The 18961-nt window shown below is 35.1% G+C and overlaps 1 protein-coding gene across 1 annotated transcript in view; it reads left to right on the forward strand.

The window, feature by feature from the left end:
• The first annotated feature begins 349 nt into the window (after positions 1–349).
• Positions 350–18961, forward strand: part of TECRL (trans-2,3-enoyl-CoA reductase like) — a 71750-nt gene continuing 53138 nt past the window's right edge. Inside the window, exon 1 of the mRNA XM_036423017.2 lies at positions 350–739. Coding sequence (XP_036278910.1) covers positions 524–739 — 216 coding nt within the window. The 5' untranslated portion in view covers positions 350–523. The remainder of the gene's footprint in view (positions 740–18961) is intronic.

Consider the following 18961-nt stretch of genomic DNA (forward strand, 5'->3'; position numbering starts at 1 on the left):
CATGTTCTGTCAGATAGATGTACATTAAAAACATGCCACAGGATTTTATCTTAGGCAGCATCTATAAAAATTATTATATAATAATGTACTATGTGTTTCTAAATTTAACGATGAGATTGCACCGAGATAATTTCAAATACTTTTAAATATGAATATGTGCATAATAATATATGTGTTTGAAGATTAGTGCATCCAGAATTCAGAGATAATAAAAAAAATTGTCTATCCCATTCTTGCTTTGGAATTTCAGATACCATATTAAGAAGCAGAGATAAAAGGAGAAAGCAAGGAACAACTTGAATGCTGCTAAAGTAAGCCTCTACATTGCAGCAGTTCACAACGGTGTGTTATATATAGAAAGAAGATCAGCCATTGGTTTTAATCCTGCCAAATAAAACTGAACTATTGGAATGGCATGCCACTTGACCTTTCGGGGTTCAGGAGCAGTATTTAACTGGTGTGAAGGAAACACACTTGCAAAGTGTCTTCTTTGACATGACAGATTCTCCTGGAGGTTTACACAATGTTCAAAAGGCAGAAGTCCCTTGTTTCAGAAAGCAAGAGAGACCTTTCTTCCACAGCAAAGAATGACATGAGAAAATTTCACTCTTTTTCTCAACTTATACTCTCAGCGGGCCCTCTGAAGTCAGCTCCAGCAGTGAAACATTCAAAAGCAGCTCACTTTGAGATTGAAATACTTGATGCGCACACAAGAAAGCAGATATGTATTGTGGATAAGGTAAGTTTATTTATTTAAATTTTCTCTTCTCTGCTACAATGATTATAAATCTCTAAAATGCTGACCAGACTACAGTAAAACACATTCCTGGTTTTTTATTTTTAATGAGTAGAATAGACACTTTATATATTGTTTCAGTAGGAGAAATTTACTGCAGTTCTCATCATCAATTTAAATGGTAGCTAATAAATATTAGGTTGACCATTGTCAGGAGGCAAAATTTCCATTGTTTGCCTTCTTGTTGTACACGAGAAAAAACTGCCTCTACATTTTTCTCCTCATGCAATTGAATATTCATATTATCAGAGAGTTGTAATAGTATTTGTAGAAAATAGCAAGCAAAAATCACTGAAATTACTAAAAATTCTATTTAATATATATGATGAAGTCTCTCCATTAAAAATTATTTAGGATTGATGTAATTATTTGTCTTGAAAAACGAACATCTCACTTTTTATAAAAAATTTACTTATTTCAAAACCACAGTTTCTTGCTTTATGTTGCCCAATTATATTCAAGCATGGATGTTTAATATATAAAGATAAAATGTAAATATAAAAATTTATACTTTCTAGTTTATGTAATCTTGTGTACATTGTAGATAACATATGCATATACAATACTTCAAACACTTTTTAGTCTTTCAGAAGTTTGAAAAGATACTAGTAGTTTATTATGAGGAATATAGATATTTTAAATAAAACATTTACTTATTTGTCTTTACTGATGTTTAGTTTTTGCTTTTGTTCTAAAAATAAAATCAAATCACTGATTCCATTCAACTAATCTCTAGTCCTGTTTCTAGATAAGAAGGGAAGAGAAGTACTTGTTTTCTATTTTAATTGCCAAGAAAATAATATATACTTTCTTGTTCAGTAATTATAACTTATGATCAGTTTATTTTGAGGTAATATTAACTTTTATTTATTGATGGAAATAAAAAATAAAGCACTTTTACAAGTTCATATAGGACATAAGTGCAACACAGTATTAAAACCATTTTTATGCAACTCTAAATCATATTCTCTTTATTTAGTACTATTGGGGCCATATATACATGATGCATATATATGTTATATATAAATAATTATAACTTATTAATTTAATACACAGCATAAGCTATTCTGTCATCTCAGTAAATATTTTATATTTTTGCATTTTACAAAAATAAAAATAATATAATCTGGAAGTTGCTGACATCTTTGATTGCTCACCATTGAAAAAGCTTTAAAATAATACATTTAAGTTAAGGGGAATATGGCATTCAATGGGGTAGATGTCAAATTGGTCAAGGATTTACAAAGATCAAGATGCTAAAATGAAATTAGTTCCTGGGTGCTTTCTGATATGTATTTAAACCTTGACCACAAACCCACATTAAATACTAAAAAGCGGATGTGCTCCTAATTATTTTCCTCACAGTTATATCTCATGTTATTGTGATTTCATTTGAAGCTAAGACATGGCATTTTACATTCTAATAATATTTAAATTGGGGGGGGGGGAGCATCCAGAAATCCAGCATTTTTTGGAGATATGTATTTGGCTCAGGAACCTCATATTTGAAATGTAAGATTTCTGGTATTTGCATTTCCAGTAGCAAACTTTTAGGGGAAACTCACTAAGCTGGACAGGGAGTTAGTTTTGAATGCCTCATCAACCTTTATTGGGCATTCAGCACCATATTATGTACAACTTACTACATACAGATCTTTGTCTTGCCAGTAAAATTGGATTTTATTTCATCTTATTTTAATTTTGTAATTTGGTAAATTATCTCATAATGATGGCATGACTTTTAAAAGAAAAAAATCTTAATTATTTTACTTTTTTGTTGTTTCATGATTCTTACTAGATCAAATTTGTAACTATGGGAAAGATTGATTGTGTTTGCTCTTCTAGATATTGTTTTTCTTAGACAAATTAATAGCTATATTAACAGTAAGGTCATGTTAAGAGTCTTTCATTGCATTTAGCTCTATCTACCATACAAAAGAAGTATTGCTTATGACTTAATCCTTATCTTTCAGTAAGTATTGCCTAATAAAGTTGTGAAAGTTACAGGTCATGCACTTTGGAAGTATGCATAGCTGCACCGAATACTTGTCACATCAATCACATTTATCAAGGCTCAGGAAAGTCACTGAGTTGCTAAACCCAGGACCATTATTTAGAATATAGGTTAATAAAAATCTATTTGTAAGTGTACAGTGAAGAGGAGGAACAGTATATTTAACAGGCTTAGCATAGTGCCTTGCACAGAATTGAGAAAATATTTTTTGTAGTTTTAATAATCATTTAGAGAGATAAATTTAATGTATGTAAAAATCTAAGAAAAAAATAAGTGGCGAACCTTGTGATACTGGCACAGAATTTCCATTTGACTTTTTAATAATTATCCATTAACATGATTAGTTAAGATATACATGTTTAGGTATCTTGAATAGGATGTATGTATCTTAGTAATTTATTCTGAGCTCTGCAGAAATTGTGTCTGTATATAAATACTATAAGATCAACCTCAGAATGGACAAAGAATGTACCAAGGATATTCATGGGACCAAACTATTGAGAGAATTCCTGGAATTAAAGAAAATATATGGAATCCTGTTCTGCACACACACACACACCCCAAACAAAACACTTTCTATTGCCTTAAATATCTTCTTCAGCTTGTGCCCCATTTCCCTCACTATTTTCATTGTGTTCATTTCATCTGCCCATCATTTATCTTCTCATTTTATCCTAAGACACACTCCATTCAGGTACCTTCCTCTATTACTTTCCAGGATATGAACTTGCTGAGGCCACCAGAGACAGTGACAAATACCTTGCTAAATCCAAAGGTCAATTCTCATACTATCATATTCAGTTTATGAGCAACATATGAGCATTTGCCCCTGTTAAGTACAAGTACATCCTCTTTAAAACACTTTCGCTATTTGGGTTCCAGGATAATACTACACAGTTTGTTTGTTTTTTAAACCAATATTATTTGCTCCTTTCTTTTCTCTTGCTTCTTCTACTTTATCTAACCTATCTATAATGTGGACTGTCATCAACTCAGTCATCAGAACTTCTCATATTAAATAATCATCTGTGTATCTATCATCTATCATCTGTCATCTATCTATCTATCTATCATCTATTTATCTAATCTATCTACATATCTATCTCTCTGTTTACTAGAAATCTCATATTTTGCATACCCAAAACTCAAAATTTGATCATCTCAAAAAAATTTTTCCACATTTTTTAGGTCAATAAGTGGAATCTAAGTGTTTTAAACACTTAAAGCTAAGTGTTTTCAAATATCTCAAGGCAAACACTTACAGGCAACACAATTTATCTAATCTCACAACACACATACAATCCATCTTCAGGGTTGTGCCTCCACATATATCCAGACACTGAAACATTTTTTTTAATATATTTTATTGATTTTATACAGAGAGGAAGGGAGAGAGATAGATCGATGAGAGAGAGTCATCGATCAGCTGCCTCTTGCACCCCCCCTACTGGGGATATTCCCGCAACCAAAGTATAATACATGCCCTTGACCGGAATCGAACTCGGGACACTTCAGTGCCCAAGCCGACGCTCTATCCATTGAGCCAAACCGGTCCCGGCAGACACTGAAACATTTTAACCGCCTCTCCTGCTAGAACTCCTGATTTTTTTCCTTCTGTGTCAGTCCTCAGTACCTTCAAATATATCCCCTACACTGCAACAGAACAAGCCTGTTAAGTTGTGTCAGATATCATTCACTGCTCAAAACTAGTCAGTGTCCTCGTTTAGGTCTTGACTCAACTGTCACTTTTTTTCTTATGGAGTTTCCTTACTACTTACTTAAAATTTCAAAATCTGGCAATATATTCCATTACCCTTTCTTGCTCTATTTCTTTAATAGCACTTATTTATTTTTCATTTTGTTTATTATTTTGCCTCTTTTTTTTTTTTTTTTTTTTTTTTAATGCCAGCTTCACAAAACCAGGGATTTGGTTTTTATCACTCCTGTATATCCAACATTTAGAACAGTGTTTGGCACAAAGAAAACATTTAACCAATATTTACTAACTAAAACAACTCCTCTTTAAAAGATATGTGGTTTTTATAATGCACTTTTGTTTAACACTGATAGTTTTAAGGTAGAAATGTATAAAACTTAAAAATAAATTTTCCTATTTTCTAAATCAAACTCTCAATGGAATAAATGTAAATATGTTAATAAAAAAAGCATTTAAATCATCCATTCTACTGAATGCCCAATTTCCTCTTGGTTTGCCACAAACAATGATGTATATAATTTAACTTTAAATTAGTGTATAATCTGCTAAACAGTTACATTATAATTACAAAATCTAACATGATTTTCAAAGATGGGGGTATTTAACTAATTTAATTATTTCCCATGAATGATTAAGATATGACTAAACAAGGATAAGGTAGAGAATAGATTTAAAATATATTTTTAAATGCCATTCTTAAATATTTATTGGAACATCAAAAATATATCATAAATATTGATTTTAAAAATTTAACAATGAATTATTTCTAGATGCTAATTGTCCCTGTCTCACTACTATTTTGTAAAATGTAAGAAGCTTATCTTGTGATGAGTCAATGATCCAAGAGCACGGCTGGAACTCTGAAAGCTTGGGTTGATAAACATTTCCAATATCGTCCCATTCTTTTTTCTCTATTTTTCCCCCCAAGGAGCTTGATCACAAGAGCCCTTTTTCTCCTATTATTTAATTTTTTTGTGTGTCAAAACTCTCAAAAGCTTTTCAAAGACTGTTTCAAATAAAATAAGGCACTCAATAAATCGCCCATCCTTCTTAAAGCAAAATGCCAGTTCTTACCAGAATACAGTAGAGACTACATAAAAATTGCACTTTTAATAGTTAGTTAGAAATTTTGAGAATTTTTAACTTTTGACATTACCATTTTTAATATTTCATCTTGGGCAAGCTACTTAGCATATGGATGCTTCCATTGGTTCATTTGTAAAGTGAGAATGACACCTGTTTTAATAAAAGGCTAATATGCAGGCTGGCCAACCACCCATGTTCTCTCCCCCTGGCCAGACTGGTCAGACCCCACACCAGGACACACTCTCTCTCTCTCTCTCTCTCTCTCTCTCCCTCTCTCTCTCTCTCTCTCTCTCTCTCTCTCTCTCTCTCTCTCTATCTCCACACACACACACACACACACACACATACACACACACACACACTGAGTGCCCAGATTATTATGTGTTCAGAAATCATAATAATCTGGCCACTCATTATATATAAATGACATTATTTTCTGTTTCTTCTGTTCTTCTCCTTCATCATCCTGCTCCTTTTTTTTTTTCTTCCACATATCCTCCTCCACCCTTTCTTCCCATCCCCACCCCTCTTTTTCTCTCCTTTCTCTTTCTTATTATGTAGCTCTAGAGGCCCAGTGCATGAAATTCATGCACAGAGGGTGGGGTTGTCCCTCAGCTCAGCCTGCACCTTCTCTAATCTGAGACACCTTAAGCGATGTTCAACTGCCCGTTTAGGACAAATCCAGGTAGGATTAGGCATAAACAGGCAGTCAGACATCCCTCTCACAATCCAGGACTGCTGGCTCCCAACAGCTCACCTGTATATGTCTTCCTGATTGCCCCTAACTGTTTCTGCCTGCCAGTCTGACCACCCCCTAACCACTCCCTGCCAGCATGATTGATATCTAACTGCTCTCCTGCCAACCTGTTTGCCCCTAACTCCCTACCCCTGCAGGACTTTGTTATCCTAATTGCCCTCCCTATAGGCCTGGTCCCCCCAGCTGTCCTCCCCTGTAGGCCTAGTACTCCCCAACTTCTCTCCCCTGCAGGTGTGGTCACCCCTAACTGCACTCCTCTGCTGGCCATCTTGTGATGAGCGTCTTGTGTCCACATGCGGGCAGCCTTCTTTGACCACATGGGAGAGCCATCTTGTGGTTGGAGTGATAGTCAGTTTGCATATTACTCTTTTATTAGATAGGATTAGATAGGATAGAGGCTTGATGCATGGGTGGAGGCCAGCTGGTTTACCCTGAAGGGTGTCTTGGATCAGGGTGGAGTTCCCTTTGGGCATGGGGTGGCCTGGGCTAGGAGCCTATTTTGCAAGCTGGCCATGCCCCCCAGCAATCCAAGTGAAGGCACTGGTATCAGGGATTTATTTATCTTCTATAATTAAAACTTTGTAGCCTTGAGAGTAGCCAGGGAAGGTAGAAAGCTTTCCTTCTTTCATCGCCAGGGGAACTCAAGATTCCCACTCTCTCCAGATCTGTGGCTGCCCCAATTTTGTTGGGATTTTTGTTCTCTAACTGAAACTTTGTAGCCTTGAGTGGAGGCCTGAGCCCTCCAGGGTGTGTGGAAAGCTTGGCTCCCTCCATCATTGGAGGCAACTCAAGCCTTCTGCTCTCTATCTAGCTGCAGCCACCTTGGATGGGTTATTTTTCAAACTAGCTCCTGATTGGCTGGTGGGTGTGTCTTGTGGATGTAGCAGATATTTGGTCAATTTGCATATTCCTCTTTTATTAGATAGAATAATATAGTTGAAAGCTTATAAACGTTAGATTGAGTCATACCAGAATTTATGTCTGACTGCTGTATCTTTCCCCATGGACGTGATCCAATATCTCTGCACTTTAATATTATTTTCTATAAAATGATTTAAGTATTATTATCATTGTCCTTTATAAGGGAGAAATTGTGGTGCAGAGAATTGAAATGAAGAACTTAATGTGTGCTAGAACCAAGCTATGAACCTGCCCAATGCATGTTTTGTGCCTTGCTCTCAACTATTATACACCCACCAAATCCCCATGCTCAGTTTGATTTCATGACTGAGCAGTCTGACTGATGACACAGACATTGTGTTTCAGTATAAAGAAGATTATATATATCAATTTTACTGATTTTTTTACAGAGAGGAAGAGAGTGGGATAGAGAGTTAGAAATATCAATGAGAGAGAATCATCAATCAGCTACCTCTTGCACACCCCCTACTGGAGATGTGCCCGCAACCAAGGTACATGCCCTTGACCAGAATTGAACCTGGGACCTTTCAGTCAGCAAGCCAACACTCTATCCACTGAGCTAAACCGGTTTCAACTAAAGATTTTTAAGGGATCATCTACTTGCCCTTTTATTTGAGACAAAATAAAGTTTTTAAGCATTCTTTCTATTTTTTATATGTTCACATAAAATAACATTAGTTAATAATCAAACCTAGATAATAAAAATGTATTTAAAGTCCATTTAATAATAAATTAAATATAAAATGTGCTATCGAGATTTATATTATTAAATATTACAAAATTGAGATTTTTTTTTTACTGAAAGAGGTTATAAACATAACTATTTTCTATGAAACCAGAGGAGCTCCAACATCCACCCCTCATTTTGGATGTACTTGGGAATAAATATAATAAAATTACCATTTATAAGATAAATTTAACAGATATATGTCACGAGAGGAAATGTGGTACAGTGGTTTATGTTCTGAGTGCAGATATATTTGTGTCTTAATTAGACACAAATAATTATTTCAAAGTAATATGTAAATTTTCAAATTATTATTTTATTATCTTATATTACCAAACTACTCTGACTCTTGATATTCTTTATAAAAACAGGGCAAATATCTGTCTTCCAGGATTAAGTAAGGATTCTATATTTGTAACTAAAATGTAAAATCATGTGTGCACATGGTTAGTTGTGCATAAATGAATGTAATATTTTAGATAGTGCCAACCTATTAGAAATATGATTATTCCACTGAAGTGAAAGAAATGATGGAATTAATGCATCTAATATGACTATAAGATTTAAGCACTTTTTAAAATGTAGTCATGATTAACATTTTTAAAAATGATTCAGAAGCATTTTAGAATTGGAAAGCATAGTCACAGAGGCTATCTTTGTAGTATCAATTTCTATTTTTTAAATTTCTTTATTGATTAAAGTGTTATATCAATTTCTAGCTTTTTATGTCCAACTCTCTTATCCCAAATAACATCAATTTGTTACCAATATCATGATATATCATGAAAGATGCCAATGAAGATATAGCCATTGCATACAATGTAATAGTAGGAAAAAATAAACTCTAGAAAACTGTGCTGCACCAGCATGGCCAGGATCAGCAAGCCTAAGGGGGGAGGTGAAAGATTAAAGACAGACCAGAGAATACAGCTGGGGCTAGGTGGGATCACTGTGCCTGGATAAGGAAATAGTGACCCAGCCTGCAATCGAAGCTTTCTTTCACAGGCAGAGCACAAAAGCAAAACAAGGGAGTGGTCAACAAGGTTACAAAATTCTTGTCACTTTCACCTTGTTTTGGCAGCACTTGCTGCACCTCTACAGCCCATTGGCTCCCTAGGAAGAAACTAGGGAAGACTTAAGGTTAAGCTTAATGATGTTGAGAGGGCTCTGCCCTCCAAGCTGGAACTTGTTTGTGATCAGCCCTAGGTTTACTCCTATAGCTGCTCCCTACTGAAAACAATGCATGGATAACATTTACAAAATCTTAAAAAGTTATTTTAAAAATATATTTTATTAATTTTTTTACAGAGAAGAAGAGAGAGGGATAGAGTTAGAAACATCGATAAGCCGAAACCGGTTTGGCTCAATGGATAGAGCATCGGCTTGGGGACTGAAGGGACCCAGGTTCGATTCCTGTCAAGGGCATGTACCTTGGTTGCGGGCATATCCCCAGTAGGGGGTGTGCAAGAGGCAACTGATCGATGACTCTCTCTCTCATCGATGTTTCTAACTCTCTATCTCTCTCCCTTCCTCTCTGTACAAAACCAATAAAATATATTAAAAAAAAAGAAAAAAAAAAAGAAACATTGATAAGAGAGAAATATCGATTAGCTACTGGGGATGTGCATGCAACCAAGTTACATGTCCTAGACCGGAGGAATCAAACCTTGGACCTTTCAGTCTGCAGGCCAAGGCTCTATCCACTAAGCCAAACCAGTTTCAGCTTAAAAAGCTATTTTTATTTATGCTTAAACTATATAGAAGATGTAATTTCTATCTACTAATGTTAAAAAAAAAATGAAGAAGAACAAGGCAATACTTAGAGAGATGGAGTTAAATTTATTACTCATAGGTCCAGAGGAAAATGTATCTCAAATTCTGGGCCCAACATGCAGGTATTCTCCCTATTTATATGATCCTACCTTCTTTGTCTCCCAAATATGGAGTGTTTCCAGCCCCCTTTTGCAAGTTCTTAAAGAGTCAGTGTGTACTGGGCCTTGCAACCTCAACCAGAGGCCTGGCCTGGCACCAGCACTGATGACCTTGTCTGGGGAATGTTAAACCCACAGAAACCAAAAAGCAGGGTTAAAATTTCAAACAGCAGTTTTCATGCAAGATAGATGCTTCACTAATACAAGAGATATAATGATATTCCACTTAGAAAGTCTACATATATAAATAAGTTTTAGAGGATGCATCTAGAAGAGTTGGATTTTACCAGATTCAGTGGTTCTCAAACTCTCTATTATGAGACTTTAGAATACCACAAAGAAGTATTTATTAATTCATTAGATATTTGTGGAGATATTTCTCTACTGCTCTATTAGGTGTTTGAGATAATGCATTTACTCATACAAATGCAGTTCAGATCTTCATTGATTTTATTCCCTTCTGTGGAAGTCACACAATGTAGATGTAATTTTAGGTGCAAAGATATCTCTATAGTGAGAAAGAAAACAAGGCAATTTTGAGTGGAAAACATAGACAACTTTTTGGTGAAAGGAATATAATACTGCATTATCATTTTGAGTTAAATTAAGTTTAACTAGGACTTCAGTGTTTGGAAATATAATATATTAATAACTTCTATGTGTGAAACTGTTATGAAATTGTCAAAGTAATAGTTGTTTAATGGAGAACAGGTTGCCAGATGGTGAGCAGAGGTTCAATAATAGACAAGAGAAACTGAAATAGACAAATTCTCACAGGTTCTGGAGGAAGTACACGCCCTACCCTGAGGGCCAAACAGGGAGGTCCTGGCAGAGTGCAGACAGAGAGGAGGCAGGCTCTGGGGCACAGGCCTCTTCCAGGGTCCATGAATGGAATGGTTCATATTCCTGTGCTACAGCTGAATTGATCAATTCAAAGAGCAGGATTTTAGTAAACCCCAAAGGGGTCTTCTCTAAAGTGCACACAAGGACAATGGACTGGGAGGTGGGGGGCTGTTGATTACTGTGCTACTGGGAAATTTATTTCAGAAATGTTCATTTACTTGTGACTCTGAGGGCCACTATCTAGGGTGTGTACTAGCCTGAGGGGCTGGTGTCAGTTTAAAGTCACTGTAGGCTGCTAATATTAAGGCAGCAATAGCATGGAGTAGTTTAGCTAAACTCTTTGATAGAAGATGTGAGTGCTGTATAATTATCAAAAAGTTGACAATGAAGGGATTAGTAGTTCTTTTGAGATCTAACAGCTCAAACAGAAAAGACAAATATGGTGCTTACATAATACATTTCTGGGAAATAGTCTTGTTTTGAACTTTTGTTTGATTTTATTTAGAAATTAAAAGCAAATGATATATTTAGCATCTATCTGTGTTCAGTTTGACATTTTACTGGTACTTTTTGGAAGCCTAACAAATAGCTACCAAAATTATTACTTAATTTGTTTCTGTGACCTTCGTGAGTCCTTAACACACTTTTATTGTTCCTCTCATGTACCTTCGTGCTCAAAGTTATTACTGACAAAGTTGTTACTTCCCTGTAACTATTCCTCATAAAATTAGGAGTTAAAAAAGGAGCATAACTTAAGGCAACATAAAGAAACACAAATTCTACCCCTAGACAGTTTGGATGAGTGGATAGAATGTCGGCTTGCTAACTAAAGGGTCCTGTGTTCAATTCCTATCTGGCCTGGGCATGTGCAGGAGACAATCAATCAATGTATTCCTCTCACATTGATATTTCTCTGTCTTTTCTTTCCTCTTCCACTCTCTCTAAAAATCAATGGGAAAAAATCCTCAGGTAAGGATTAAAAAAAAACACAAATTCCATTTTTTTATATTTTAAACTAGAGGCCCAGTGCTTGAATTCATGCACAGGTGGGGTCCGACCAGCCCACCCTGATCTGGGCCGATAGGGGCCAACCAGCCGGGGGGAGGAGCCACAAGAGGCTGGCTGGCTGCACTGTCCCCGTCAAACTGGCTGGTGGGCCACAGTGCACGTCATTGAGATTGGTCATTCCAGTCATTCCAGTCACTTGGCATTTATAAATATATGAATGAAAGACTGCAGAGAGAGGTTTGAGGGGATAATATTGCAGCAGTTGGATACCAATATTTATATCACATTAAGACTTTTAAAAAAATATATTTTTATTGATTTAGAGAGGAAGGGAGAGGGAAAGAAAGATATAAACATCAATGATGAGAGAGAATCATTGTTTGGCTGCCTCTTTCACATCCCTACCAGGGACCAAGCTCACAACCAGGCATATGCCCTTGACCAGAATTGAACCTGGGACCCTTAGGTCTATAGGCCAACTCTTTAATCACTAAGCCAAAGTAGCCAGAGCACATTAAGACTTTTAATGCCCTCACATCTCATGTTTCTGGACACAAATTAAATGTGTTCACTAAGGTCTTAAGTCTGCATTATCAAGAGTATAGGCATAATGAAATATATTTTTGCTAGAATTTGTATAACTGCATCGAATTTCAACACAGACCTAAATTATACATAAATATAAGTGATCTTTGATTCATGTATATTAACATTGCATCTTACTTTCTGCTGTGAAAATTATGCTATTTGAATGACTACATTTCAAGAGCTCAAAGGTTTAGAGGGCAATCTTTGTTTGAAGTTGTCATCCCTAAAATGTTTTCACAATTGATTATGATTACATACAAACTCCAAAAATAGCTTAGAGGGACATCATCCTAGAACACTGTCAATCCTTCATGCTTCCTTTCCTCTCTCTTTTTCTTCTTTCCTGGTTGTTTTTTTCCTTCCTATCCATTGAAGAATACTAATTTTCCAGTCGTTAGGCACAGACACTGTGAGCACCAGGATGAAAAACAAATCAAACCAAACCAAATACAGGGTGGGGCAAAGTAGGTTTACAGTTGTGAGTACACAGAACACAGACTTCATTTTTGTATTATCATTTACCAAGTATTATATTATTTCCAGATGAACCAGTGTAAACCTACTTTTGCCTCATCCTGTATATTCCTTCCCCTTAGATATTCACAGTATTGTGATTGATAATGAGGTGTAAATAGTCCCACACAAGATAGTGTAACACAAACTAAAACAGGTATGAGCAAAGTGGTGCTGAGCCCAGACAGACAATATTCTTTTCTAGTGAAGTAATTGAGGGTGGCTCTAGAAATCTCTTCCAGTTATAAATAGTCCCAGCACACTGAAGGCCCGTCACGGGGATATGTGTAAGAGTAAAAGGTCATCTCCGAAAGTAAAAGTGATCTCTCCTCAATGCCTAACATCCTTAGCCTCTCAGGCTTTGACGGAAGGCACATTGCTAGCGAGACCTCTCTGGAGAATTGAGGAAGGGATGTGAAGATGAGTTCCCTACCCAGTTCAGTCTTTCAAAGGTGCAAACGCATCAGGCTCCATCCCATTAGTATATTATGTTTTATTAGTGGATTTTTATACTGACAATCATCAAATAATTTTCAATCCCTGTTGATCTACTGGGATTCAGCTGAGTAATCTGAGCACAGCAGTCTATAGCCACAGAAAGCCTATGAAAGTCACACTCGTTTATTTCCCTATGAGAAGTTAATTCTTTTCGAGGCAGATTTATTTTGAACTGCCTGTTTCATCTAGATAACATATACTTTGAGGATTGATCTTAGTCTTATATCAAAGAAGCCTATATCTCTGCCTTATAAACTCATCATTCTAACATTATTTTGTGAAAAGAGCAAATCCATTATTACCTGTCTTTTTTTCTTTTTTTCCTTTTCTTATTGCAGTTTAAGTGTTCTCATTCCACACTTTTACTGCCTCCAAAATAAACATTTAATACTGCTTCATGTTTGGGTATTTCTAACTTTGCCATTGTTGGTTATTTGATTTTAAAAAATCAAAGTGTAATATAATTTGTAATTTATTTTAGAAAAACATTTGATGAGTTACTGGCTGACTAATTGAGTCCTTTCATTGTCAACACCGGTCTCTCTGCCATTGAATATAGATTTATTACCTGCTTCTCATAAACTTCACTTAATAAGATTCTGTTATAATCCAAACTTAATTTAATCAGGAGTTTAACACAGAACCCTGAGGCCTTTATTTAGATGACATGCTCCTCATTTTTATAGATGGGCAATTTCAAAAAGCTCTCACTCTAAAATTTTTGATAAATTACTTTTATTTTAAAAGAGATATTTTATGTAGAAAGAATTTTAACTCTTGACATGGTAAGAAAAACATAAACAACAAAACAGCCACAACTGAGCTGTTGATTGCTGAAATAAAATCTGCTTCATTTTAAAATGGGAAGAAAACAAATACTTTTTTATAGTTAAAAAAAATGATTCTCAAATTTACTTATTTGCTTTTATTTTATTTTTAATTGATTTTTAGAGAGAGAGGAAGGAAAAGGGAGAGACAGAAATATCAATGATGAGAGAGAAGAGAGAATCTTTGATTGGCTGCCTTCTACACACCCCCTACTGGGGATCAAGCCTGCAACTCAGGCTTGTGCCCTGACCAGGAATTGAACCAGCACTTCTTGGGGATTGGGTTGATACTCAACCACTGAGCAACACTGGTAGGCTATTTGATTTTATTTTTCAATCAGCATTTCTTGCATTGAAAAATAAAATCAAATAGCCTACCAGTGTACCATATAATTTATTGGTCCATGTATGTCATAGTTCACAAATATAGGAACAATTTGGCTCAAGTACCTAATTTTCAAGCTAACTCTTCTTGGGGCTATACAGTGCTATCATTAATATATATATATATATATATATATATATATATATATATATATACACACTCACATTTTGCCTTTTCTGCACACAAAGACCCATTTCCCCTTTGCCTGATTATGTCTTTTCTACAATAATTACTCGCATATTTTGAATCAGTCCTAAAATGAGTAGACCATGTGTCCAGCTCTAAAATACATGATGTATATGTGATGGAATGAGCAATGTTTTAAGCTATGTCCATGGTGTAGCCTCATGACTATTTATCTACGAGGTTGAAGAGGCCAAGACATGGCAAGTGATTGCAAGATCAAAGTCTCCCCTCCAACTGATAATCACCAGTGGGACTAATTATTTAACGACCTCTAGATAGAGTCCAACCTTAGTTTATCAAACTGCTGACTGTCTAAAATTTCTTCCTGTTTGTACCATATCCAATTAAGCAATAAATCATTTCATTCTATACCCAATATATCTTCTCACTGAACTGTTACTATCCTAGTCACCATCACTTCTACAATGTGGACTGATCTGAATGAGTCTTCAGGGAACACCCACAGTGCGTGTAGGAACACAAAGACATACACTGTAGTTTCTATCCGATGTAATTACAGCCCATCAGGTTCCACAATATCACCAGGTAAAATACCATTTGGAATTCATGAATGCAGGTGAAATGGTTCTGTCATTGCATGATCGTTTTAATTGTCATCGAGAATCTGATTAATTTACAGAAGCCAGATTAGTTCTTTGTAACCCAAGATATGGCACTCCTCTGAAGAAAACCCTCCAACAAGTACAGTTCACTCATATCTCATATTCTAAAAGGTTAGATCTTTGCACCCTCATCTCTCTGGTCATATCTTTAACTACTCTGTCCGTAAGTCACTCCACGGCAGATCCACTGGCCTGCTTGCTATTTCTCAGACACTCTTGGCATGGTGATTCCTTCGAGAAGTGGAGATGAGGAATACAACAAATATTTGCCAAAATAATTTATTTTGCTATAGAGCTTCAGTTTCCAAGAACTATTTCAATTATTCTTCTCTTGTTAGGGCAAAAAATATATTTTAGAAAGAAGAGTGTTTAAATTAGGAGAATTAATAATATTTGATGTTGCCGAAACCAGTTTGGCTCAGTGGATAGCGCATCAGCTGCAGACTGAAGGGTCCCAGGTTAGATTTTGGTCAAGGGCACTTACCTTGATTGAAGGCACATCTCAATAGGAGGTGTGCAGGAGGCAGCTGATCTATGTTTCTTTCTCACCGATGTTTCTAACTCTCTCTCCCTCTCCTTTCCTCTCTGCAAGAAAATCAATAAAATATATTTAAAAATAATAATATTTGATGTTTAAAGAGGTAGATAAAAGTCCTACTTTTGGAGAAAACTGGCTACCCATATTAACTCACTTCCGAAAATAGACTCTCTTGTCTTAGAATGAGCATTTCCTTGCATCACCAGTGAAACAAACTACACATTTTAATATTTTTTAATACATGATAAGTTTGTGTTTGTTTGCTGAAATTCGGTTTAACTGTATCGTGCATTTTTTCAAAAGCAAATATAAAGTATCTTGAATAATTATATAAATGTCAAATATTTGTGAGTCAGAAGTAGTTATAAAATGAAAAGCATGGCGTGTATGTTTCACAGGGGTGCCATTTTTATACATAAAATTTGAATTTTTAAGGGCATTTTTAAAAGTGAAATTTAATCAACCTGTCTCTTAAAATGCCATCATTAGAACAAAAAATAAACAAATTAAACAACAGTGTTAAACTTTACAAAAGCGACGTAAATTTTTGAAAGATGAAAGTCACTCTCCTGAATCTGTTTGCAGCTTTTACAAGGAAATAACCGAGCTACAGTCATGAGCCACTCAAGTGCAGGCATACCTTCTGAGAAATGCATCTGTAGGTGATTCCATACACTGACACAAACCTGCATGGTGTAGCCGACTACACACCTAGGCTATGTGGTATAGCCTATTGCTTCTAGGCTTCCAGCCTGTTCAGCATATTACTGCCAAAATGTAACATTGAAGCATAGTAACCTCCATCTTTTATTAAAGAAAAATAAAAAAAAACCCTGTTGTTTGAAACTCTCTACTATTGTTAGATAGTCCATAGTCCTATAAACTCTGTCACTATAAGGTCTGTCACTTTATGATAGTCTGTTATTCAATAAAATGACTTTGTTTTTAGTTCAAATAATAGAAAAAGATAAATGTTAAGTCTGACCTTGCAAGCTAGCCATCCAATGTAATAGACTAACATAGACTAAAACTGATAATAATTTCCATATTCTTATGCCAAGTACAAACTCATTATGTATTCAAGGTGACAACTGTCTGTAACAATAACTCACACAGAGCCCTTTGTGATATCTGCAAACAAAGAGGATCGAAAAGTATAAATACGGGAGACTTTCTGTATGTGGTGCTCAGAGATTTGGAAAAGACACCTCCCTGTGGGCCGCATACAATAAACGACTACTAATTAATTGGCTTATTAAGATGTCCTGTATCTCATTTGCTGGTTTATGATACAACCACATGAGATTATATTAGGCAGAAGAGAAAAATTATGCAATCTAGAGACTAGGTGGACACAAGATGTACGAGGCATACCATTTTACAACAAACTTTTTAATATGTAGAGAAAATACACTCTAAAATAATGATAAAAAGTATAGTATAGTAAATACACATACCAGTAACAAAGTCACTTGTCATCAAGTATTATGTACTGGTACACAACTGTATGTGCTATACTTTCATTTGCCTAACAGGCTTGTTTACAGCAGCATGATCACAAACACATGACTAATGTGTTGTGCTGTGTCATTAGGAAGGCTACAATGTCACTGGGCGATATGAATTTTTCAGCTCCATTATAATTTTGTGGAGATCATCATCTTATATGCAGATCATTATCAACTGAAATGTTTCTATACAACATTTTTACTTACGTTGTACTTTTACTTTTCTCCCATAAATCGATGATTTTCGATTAGTGTGCCATAGCTGACTTGCGTACCACAAAAATTTTAAAAGCATGCAATACTGACTATTTAGTCAGGGGCATTGACCTTTTCCCTTAGACTGTCAAGTAAAAACATGACAACAGCCAATACAACAGTAGCCATCTGGTGTGAACAAAGCAAAATTATAACAATTTTTTGTCAAATAGTCAAAAAATATGTATTTTGGTGTTCCACAGAACTGTAGTAATTAGTTTGTGTGCCATGAGATGAAAAAGGTTGAAAATTGCTGCTCTACATAATTAAATTTTTAATAGTTTTTCAGCTTTTGATAGCAAAATACTAAAAAACTTGGTAGCTTAAAACAAAGACCATTTACTTATATCATTATTTTGTCATCTTATGATTTAGTTCTCTGCTGAACTCACTCAAGTATGTGCAGTTGCCAAGTAGCTGGGTGACCTTCATCAGAGTGTTAGCTGGGAAGCTAGCTCTGGCTTCTCCACATGGTGCTGATCAAAGGATGATCTGAAAAAGTAGAAATATATGTATGGCCTCTTAGATTTGCAACTTGGACAGTCTCATTTTAACATGTTTGAAATCAAAATACATCAGAAGTCAAAATAAATTTAAAGTCTGAGTAAAAAAGTTGTACCTCTTGATGGGAGAAGCTGCAAAATTCTGTGGCTATTTTTCCAATCATCACAAAAGTATAGTATATTATAGTATGGTATATAATGTATACTTTTATTACTAATAAATAGTACATATTCATATATGCAAAACAGATTGATAGATAATACTGTAATAATTATTTTACTCTTTCTCCCAAATCCTACTAACACTGAACCAATATTACTTATCACACTCATTATTTCCACTATATCTGTGCTTTTACTCAAAGTATAATTCATGGCAATACAATTAAAGATATATATAAATGCTATATTTTCCTTTTAAAACTGAAGAAAAAGTGACTTAGCAAATGTCCTTGTCATTTTTACTGCAAATCATCAAGTACAAACCAATTGTGCTTTAATCCGTAAGTTTACAACAGACTTATCATTTCTTATTCTACAAAAGCCTTTATATTCTAGTCGTCATTAAGCAATTATATCAGTTAAAATAAACCCTAATTTTACAGATTAGAAGAATTAAGAAAGGTCAAACTAGATTTAAAATTTAACACAGAGATTTTCTCCCTCCAGTTTCATCTGCATTTACATTTTAATGAACTATATTAGATATAGAATTTTTCTGGTTAATAAATATCACT

This window comes from Pipistrellus kuhlii, unplaced genomic scaffold (genome assembly GCF_014108245.1).
Source record: "Pipistrellus kuhlii isolate mPipKuh1 unplaced genomic scaffold, mPipKuh1.p scaffold_m20_p_1, whole genome shotgun sequence".
In the NCBI taxonomy this organism is placed as follows: domain Eukaryota; kingdom Metazoa; phylum Chordata; class Mammalia; order Chiroptera; family Vespertilionidae; genus Pipistrellus; species Pipistrellus kuhlii.